Source organism: Camelus ferus, chromosome 21 (assembly GCF_009834535.1).
Source record: "Camelus ferus isolate YT-003-E chromosome 21, BCGSAC_Cfer_1.0, whole genome shotgun sequence".
In the NCBI taxonomy this organism is placed as follows: Eukaryota; Metazoa; Chordata; class Mammalia; order Artiodactyla; family Camelidae; genus Camelus; species Camelus ferus.
Genome location: NC_045716.1, coordinates 18,681,836 through 18,690,809, shown reverse-complemented (window position 1 = coordinate 18,690,809; position 8,974 = coordinate 18,681,836). Strand labels below are relative to the sequence as shown.

The following is an 8,974-nucleotide window of genomic DNA, read 5'->3' as shown; positions in this document are numbered from 1 at the left end:
CCTGAAATAATCCTCTTAATCCAGTAAAATGGGAACTATTGTTATCTTTCATTTACAGATGAGAAGACCAGGGCTTGGAAAGGCTAAATTGTGTGTTTGGTTTCAAAGATTTACCATCAGAATCAGGATTCAAGGGGAGATCAGTCTGGCTTCGGGGCCAGCCCTCTCCATCACCTTTGCCATACTCTGCAGGCACAGTGAGGAGGCGGGGTGGGGGGAGCCTGATTAGGGCAATGGTTTAGCGACCTGGGGAGGCTGCTAACGGAGCCAGGAATTTGTGGACAATGAACATCTGAGCAGTAGGGTCTGGGCGGACCCAAGTGATTAGAAGCAGAAAAAAGGTAAGGCCATGATGATCTTATAGATGCGATGAGGGGTTAATATTCAACCACCTGCCAGAAGATCTTAGTGAAAAGGTGAGAGAAGCTCACTGTGGACTATAGTGTTAGGAGCTAAGCCAGCCTCTGACCCCAGGCAGATGTACTTTCCATGCCATTTCCTTTTTATCCACAGAATAGGAAATGTAATGATTCATTAGAGACACATAACAAGCTGAATATTCCTAATGCTAAGAATGCAGCACAAAATAGGAAAGCATGATTAGATCAATGTTCAAGGAAGACATTTAAAACGAGTCTTTCAAAGACATCCTCAGCTCCAGTGAGTTCAGTGGAGAATGTTTTCCAAATACCTTGAAGAACATTGTTATATTATTTCAACTGGACTAGAACGTAGAAAAGAATTTCATGTTGCCCAGCCTATTTTATGAGACAGATACAGTTGTGATAGAACTTAATAAAACAATGACAAATATATATGTGTGTACAGCAACTTGACTATCACCAAATAGTGGGATGCAAGGACAGTATATTATATGGAAAACTAATCACTAACATTTACGGAGAAAAATGACTAAATAATTTCGGAAGATGTTAAGAAAGTTATCAGGAAAATTTAACATCTATTCTTGATTAAAATGTTGGAGGGAAAAGCCTTACAGGAAAGTGTAATCATGTTCAGAGAAGAGAGGAAGGGATGGACGAGTCTAGAAAATGATAATAACAGCAACTATAACAAAAGCAATAGCAACAACATTTGAAATCCTGCAGAAGGGGTTTACATTTAAATCGTCTGAGTAGCGGGGGAGGGTATAGCTCAGTGGTAGCGTGTGTGCTTGGCATGCACGAAGGTCCCAGGTTCAATCCCCAGTGCCTCCATTAAAAAGAAATAAATAAATAAGCCTAATTACCTCCCCTTCCAAAAAATAAACAAAGGAATTATTAAATAAATAAATGGTCTGAATAAAGAGACAAGCTGGAAGAAATAAAAACACTTTTTGGGGGTGAATGATGTGATTAAATAGCTGAAAAATCCAAAGAAGTCAACCAAAACAAAGCAACAGCAGCAGCAACAACAAAAATCCTAGCAGCAATGAGTTCAAAGTTACAAGGCACAGGATACCAATTTTTCAAAAAATTAAATGTATCCCTAAATATTAGTGAGATGGAAAAGACAAAGAGCGTCTATATACAACAGAACCCAAACGAATTACATTCAAGAGTTAGCATGTGAGGCATATGGTACTTATTAAAGGAAATTTAGAAGCACATGAGAGTAATAAAGAAAAATATGAATATATGGAGAGCTAAACTTGATTGCCGTTTGGGAAGACAGAATGCAGTAAAGATAAAAATATATTACTCTGAAGAGCCAATCCAGTATCAATGAAAATCCTTACTGTATTTTTGTAAAACATGACATTTTGGTTGTGACATTCACCTGCAGGAGTGATCAGGCAGGAATATCAGAATTTTTTTATAAGTAATTATGAAGCAAATGAGTAAGCAGCTGCGATGCTAGCATATTTACTCTGTCAGATTTTGGAACATAGCAGACCAAAGTGATGGGTATCAGAACCTTATAACATTAAGCTAAAACCTGAAGATTCATAGTTCAACTTATTTTGAAGAACTATTTGTGGACCAACCTCTTTGTGCTATTCCTGGGGCTGGGTATACAGCCGTGAATAGGCCAGGAAAGGTCTCACCGTCATGGAGAAACAGACAACTTAACGAGTCAACAGATGAATGGGCAGGATAATTCAGAGGGAAAAAGGGCAGTGAAGACCACAGTGATGGATAGAGGTCTGCGTGTGAGAGGCTATTTTGGGTTTGGCAGTTACAGAAGGCCCTTCTGAAGAGGTAGACTTTTGAGCTAAGGTCTGTGAAACAGAATGGGGTTTCCAAAAATAATTTCAATGGATTGTATGTCAATAAAATTGCCTTGAGGGACTTCCTGTGTGCAAGGCAGGGCTGAATGCTGTTGTCACATAGATGATGCATAGATGAACTTGGCAATTTTAACTTTAACCTTGCTCTTAGGGATTTTATGATTTACATTAAACACAAAGACTGGGAGAAAATATTTGTGATGTATATGATAGGGAGTTGGAGCCCCTTGGACCACATCAATAAGGAAAAGAAAACAATGGAAAACTGGGTAAATGATAAGAACAACAATTCACAAAAAGGAAAATGAAGCCCAGAAAGCCAATAAATATAAGGGAAAAAATGCTAACTAACCTAGACAATAAAGAAATGCAAATTAAAACTGTAAGATACTAAATTTCACCAATTATAATGATAAAAATGAAAACGATGATGGTCGTCCAGTGTAATCAAAGTTGTGATGCAAAAGTCCAAGATCTGACCTGTTCTGCCATTTGACCTCCAACGACCAAAAGCGCCAAGTCCGTGTTGGTGGGAAGTGCACCTTAGCAGAAGCCACTGGCACACAGAGGGCCCGCTTTGCTTTTTTGAGTCAGCCATCCAGGGTACCTCTGAGTCTTGGAAGTCAAGTCGGTGGACCAGGCTGGGGCTCTGTCCGGGTCTTGCCTCAGACTGCAATTCTCTCTGTGGCAAAACCTGCTCCAGTCGTCCTCAAACCCAGAGATGGAGGCTTCTGGATTCTTGGTTAGAACTTTCATGAGGCCTTTGTGACGACAGGCCTGGGCGTTGCCTTGGTGCCCATGGGGCCTGGGGCTGGGGGGCGCCCAGCACATCCTGAAGCCCAAGCGGGGCTCCTCACTCCCCCTGTGCAGCCCACCTGCTCGGGGCCCTGTGACATCTGCATCACTTAGGCACATAGTATCCTTCACTCTTCCACTCCCTCTCCTTACCCTTCCTCCTTCCTGAAATTCAGGCCCCAAGCTCCTCTCAACCCTCCTCCATGAGACTCCCTCCTCCCACCTCTAGGGTTTCTCCGCTTCCCTCCCCTCAGCCTCCTTCTCTGCCTCGGTCCTCCCCTCCGTCAGCCATCCTTCCATCTGCCCCTCGCCCCTTCCTTCCTCCTGGTCCCCTCACTCTTTTTGCTTTCTTCCCACCAGCTGATCTGGGGCAGCCGTATCCGGAGATAACCATGGGGCTTGGAGGGAAGAAGAGGACCGTGACTCCTCACCAGCTGAATCCAAGCCCAAGAACTAAAAGGGATCCTAAACCAAGTGGAAGAAAGCTGAATAGGAAAAAAAAGAAGAAAGATATAGAGGAGCTGAAGAAAGAAGTAGTCATGGTGAGAACCCCCAAATGGGTACCAACAAATTGCCCTCCAAAAACACTTATCAACCCTCAGCCTTCTAACGTCTCACCTTGAGAATTAATCACACAGGCCAGAGCCACCCTTCTTTCCCCGAATGTTTTCCCTGGAAATGATGTGTCACTACCTGTTCCTCACTGACTCTCTTATCCCTTCAGGATGATCACAGATTAACCTTGGAGGAGCTGAGCGCCAAGTATTCCGTGGATCTGACAAAGGTGAGTGAAGGAACTCCCTGAGGGGCAGAGGGTCTCCATCCCCAGCCTTGAGGCCACAGGACAAAAGTGGAGCTGGAAACCTAGCCCACTAACTTCAAGATCCGTGTTCTTACCCTCAACCTGTGCCCAGCCAAGTTCCACAGGATGCACACTCGGGAGAAGGGGGTAACGGTGACCACCCCAGAGAGAGTCCAGGATTACAGGAGACAGTGAGACGGGGTGGGGGCAGCACTTCTCAAACCTTTGTCCTCGGGACCCATTTACACCCTTATAAATTCTCAAGGACTCCTAGGAGATTTTGCTTATGTGGGTTACATCTATCTATAGTTAACATACTAGAAATTAAAACTGAGAAAATTAAAAAGTATGCCCTAATTCATTTATATACAAGAGTAAAGCCATTATATAGTAGTAAAAATAATATAAATAATGTGTTTATGGCAAATAACTATGTGCTTCAAAACACAGATTTTAGTGGCAATTTACATTTTGCAAATCTCTTTTAATGTCTAGCTTTTTAATAGATGACAGCTGGATTCCTACGTATTTTCAGTAGTAAATCTATTGCGCTACCACATGCCCTGTAGCCTTTGGGAAATTCTACCATATATTCAAGAGAATGAGCATGAAAAAGACAATGATTTAGTATAATAAATGAACACTGTTTGACCTTGTGGCCCCCTGAAATGGCCTCAGGACCCCAAAGGTCCCCAGACCACACTTTGAAAGCTGCTGGTTGTACAGCGAAATCATGTACTACTGCTCTTATCTCCATTGCTGCTGCTGCTGCTGCTGCTGCTATAACCACTCGTACAATAACCGCAAATAAACTTAAATCAAAGCCCTCAACTTGTTAAGTTCCTCTTAGCTCTAGAATTTCTTCATTGGAGGGGCTTGGGTAACCAGGAAGGAGCACAGGAGACTGGTCTTTTTTCTATTAAGACTGCATAGTGGGGAGGGTATAGCTCAAGTGGTAGAGAACACGCATAGCATTCACGAGGTTCTGGGTTCAATCCCCAGTACCTCCACTGAAAAACTAAATAAGTAAGGAAAAAAAGACTGCATGCTTTTCTGGGGTCGGTTGGGGAGTGGCTAGTGGGGATTAAGGAGAGACTGCTTTATGACCCTCTGGCAGGTTCTACATCATTTTCACTTAGAGGAAAAAGCCCTTAAGCTCCTGCACAAGATTAGCATGAGAATGTATATATTAATGTATTTAGGTGGGTTTTTTTTTTCCTTTTTTATTTTTTGAGGGGGAGGTAATTACGTTTACTTATTTATTTATATTTAGAGGAGGTGCTGGGGATTGAACCCAGGACGTCGTGTGTGCTTAGCATGCGCTCTACCACTTGAACTATACCCTCCACCCCTTTATCTCCTGTTTCTAAGTTAAAGAGCAAAAGTGTGAATGTCCACACTTCATCAACACTACGTCTGGCACGTCATCATTACGTCGGCCTTGCGCGCTGTATTATAAATTGTTTATATGTGTCTCCTCACTAGAGTTAAGAGCTGTGTACGGGTATGGACCATCCTCACTCATTTTGGTACCTACCACAGTACCAGGCCCAAAACAGGTGTTCAAAATATTTGTGAATCAATCCATAAGCTAAAAATTCTTCCTATGTAAGCAGGCTGAATGATTTCCTTCTATGATGCAAATTTTGGAATCCCACTTACTTAGCAGGACCGTCCAGGCCGACCTTCAGAGAGCTTCAGCGATCCCTAGGCTTACCCAGGGGCTATAAATGGCAGACCTGGGTTTTGAAGCCAGGTTCCCTTTGCTACAGCTGCTTCTCTTTTCCTGGTTTTCCATTCATCCCTATTTCTTCTCCACACAGGGCCACAGCCCCGAAAAGGCACAGGAAATCCTGGCTCGAGATGGACCCAATATACTTACCCCGCCCCCCACCACTCCAGAATGGGTCAAATTCTGTAAACAACTGTTTGGCGGCTTCTCCATCTTACTGTGGATCGGCTCCATTCTCTGCTTCGTGGCCTACAGCATCCAGTTGTATTTCCATGAGGAGCCTACCAAAGACAACGTGAGTCTGTCCAACGACTGCTGCCCAGCCCCGGCTCTGCTCAGCCCCTGATACTGTTCTGCCCGGCAGCCCAGCACTCCTGAAGTCCTTGGGCCCAAATCCCTAACACCCCCAGGGCTTTCTAAGGGAGCTTTGGTCCCTCCTGGCTTCTCTATCTTTTTATCTAGAAAGCTCCTGATTCAGCTCCCTAAGATGCATAGTTTTCCCCTACAAGAAACTTGCTCTCCTTTGGTTATCTTCCCAGCTGGTCCTCGAAGCACTTTGCTGTCCATCCTCTTTCCCAGAATTTTAATCTCTTTCTTGCCACCTCCCTCACTGGCCACCCACCACCTCATGAATAGCCTTCCTGGAGAGGAAGACATAAGCCTTCTCACACCCGAGATTTTGCTGGCCCCTCGTTGTAGCTCAGGGTCCTTCACCAGGAAGCTGAGTGAACCAGACTCCTTTCAGTCCCTGTGCACTCCCACTGAGTCCCGAGTCCCATAGTTTCTTCCATCTGGAGAAATGGCTATTACCCTTGTAAGCTGATTTTCTAAGGATGAAGAGAAAGAAAAGGCCCTACTGATGAGCCCTGTGGTTCTCTACCCGCAGCTGTACCTGGGCATTGTACTGGCTGTCGTGGTCGTGATCACTGGCTGCTTCTCTTATTACCAGGAGGCCAAGAGTTCCAAGATCATGGAGTCTTTTAAGAACCTGGTACCTCAGGTAGGATTGGTGTGGAAGGATCTACTGAGAGGATGTGTAGAATGTGGCCAAATCCACAATTTTTCTGTCCTCCGCTGGAGAATTGTATCCTATGGTGAGTGAAGGAGGGTGACGTTCACTTGGGTTGTACCCTGAGAAGTCACAGCATCACCTATGAAGTAATCTGGTCTGGAATGCATAATCTGACTCTAATGAGCAGAATCCGAAACCCCAGATCTATTGGGGTTCTATTCCAAAAAAGGGGGGATGGAGACAAAGGAGGTTAGGGAGACTGGATTCTTCAAATGTCTATGACCTTAAAGATAAAGAACAGCTGTGAAAGTGTCCCAGATTAAAGCAGGCGAAAGAGACATAACAGCTAAATGTAACATCTGACCCTAGACAAGATCCTGTGCTGGAGCAGAAAATAATACTGTGAAGGATGTATTGGGTCAATTAACAAAACCGGAATACAGGCAGCAGATTAAAGTATTGTGTCAATGTGAGATTTTCTGAATTTGATGACTGCATTAGGGTTTTTCCGTAACCTAATTCTTGGGAAATGCACGCTGAAGTATGTGTGATGAAAGATCATGATGTATGTAACTTGCTCTCAAATAGTGCAGCAGGAAAATATTCACATACACATATACGCAGAGACAGAGAACAAATGACAAGCAGATGGGGTGCAATGTTAACAGATGAATCTAGGTTACATAGGTGTTCTTGGTACAGTTTTTATTCTTGCAACTTTTCTGAAAATTTAGATTATTTTCAAGTAAAACTTTTATAAGTAACCCGGAAATAATACGACAGTAGAAGGAGGTTCCTAGCCACAGGGCTGGAAACTTGGAAAAGGACAGGCTCCCACTTTCCCAAAGACACAGCTATGCTCGAGCGCTGTAGCCCAGGCCCATTCTCTCCCTTTGGCGTCAACATGACTTAATGCCTTCCGTGGGTAAGACTTCAGGGGAAAATGTTTTGGTAGAATGATGTAGGAGTTTGGAGACTATCAGTTTTTGCTGCCTAGCAAGCCGCTCCCAAACTCAGAAGCTCAGAGCAACAAACAAAGCATTTCTCACAATTCTACGGCTGAGCTGTTCTGATCTGGGCTGACCTTAGCTTGTGCTGAATGGTCTTAAATGACCTCATTCACACGTCTGGGCCCTCAGTGGAGATGTTGTGGACAGCTGGTGCCTTTCTCCTTACGACCTCTCTTCCTCCAGGAGGCTAGCTTGGGCCCGTTCAATATGGTGGCAGAGGCCCAGCCCCGGTGTGCAAGCACTTTTTAAGCCTCTGCTTGCATGACATTTGCTAATGTCTTATGGGCCAAAGTCAGCCATGTAGCCCAGCCTAAGTGTAGGAATGGAGAGATAGACCCCATCTTTTAGTGAGAGGAGCATCAAAGGGCCCTGCCGACAACAATGATAAGAATTCACAACCTACCAAAGAGACCTTCAAGAATGATGTGTTGAGTGACAGTGTAAGAAAGTGGGGTGAGAGGGAAGGAGACCAAGAACTGGAAGGGGGAAGTAAAAAGCTTTGGAAATGACCCTAAATTATCTTTCCACAGCAAGCGCTGGTAATTCGAGGCGGAGAGAAGATGCAGATCCATGTACAAGATGTGGTGGTGGGAGATCTGGTAGAAGTGAAGGGTGGAGACCGCATCCCTGCTGACATCCGGCTTATCTCTTCACAAGGATGTAAGGTGAGGGGTTGGGAAACGCTATGGAAGGAACACCGAGCACTGTCTTCAGGTACTGTGGTAACCCGGGCTCAGTCGAAGAAAGTATGATCTTATCGTGCAGAACCTTGAGAAGCTACAAGCGCAGATTTGAGGTTAGAGATAATAAGGTGCTGGTGTGTAAGTTTATGTTTCTGTCAGCATGATCATATGATGTTGGTGGCAGGTAAAGGTGTGTCAACATTATAAATCTTTTTTCCATGCTCACTATATGACCCATCCTTCCTCCCCTCCCAGGTGGACAACTCATCCTTGACGGGAGAGTCAGAGCCCCAATCCCGCTCCCCTGATTTCACCAATGAGAACCCTCTGGAGACCCAAAATATCTGCTTCTTCTCCACCAACTGTGTGGAAGGTGAATATCGCATCATAAATAGCCTACATTCAAAAGCAAAGACTGAAACAAACATCCCTGGAACTCTCTATCTTTTAAAGGTGGCAGAAAAGGTAACCAGTGGTAAATAGTCTAAATTCTCCATCACTCATGAACTGTATGACCTTTGATGAAAGGTCAAAGCCATCATTTCCACACTTGTACCATGATGATACTAAAATTCACTATCCCGTAGATTTTTATGTGGGTTACAAGAGACAGTACATATAAAATGCTTAGTACAACACACTGTAAGTGCCCTATAATTGTAGCTATTTTAGAAATTCGAGTTATTAGAGGAGTCACTCACACCTTTGGC

At 44.1% G+C, this 8,974-nt stretch overlaps 1 protein-coding gene across 1 annotated transcript in view; it reads left to right on the top strand.

Annotated features, from left to right (window-relative positions):
• The first annotated feature begins 2,995 nt into the window (after positions 1-2,995).
• ATP1A4 (ATPase Na+/K+ transporting subunit alpha 4) overlaps positions 2,996-8,974 on the top strand; it is a 28,590-nt gene continuing 22,611 nt past the window's right edge. Inside the window, 6 exon segments of the mRNA XM_006173934.3 lie at positions 2,996-3,567; positions 3,750-3,809; positions 5,651-5,854; positions 6,446-6,559; positions 8,112-8,246; positions 8,520-8,637. Coding sequence (XP_006173996.2) covers positions 3,229-3,567; positions 3,750-3,809; positions 5,651-5,854; positions 6,446-6,559; positions 8,112-8,246; positions 8,520-8,637 — 970 coding nt within the window. The 5' untranslated portion in view covers positions 2,996-3,228.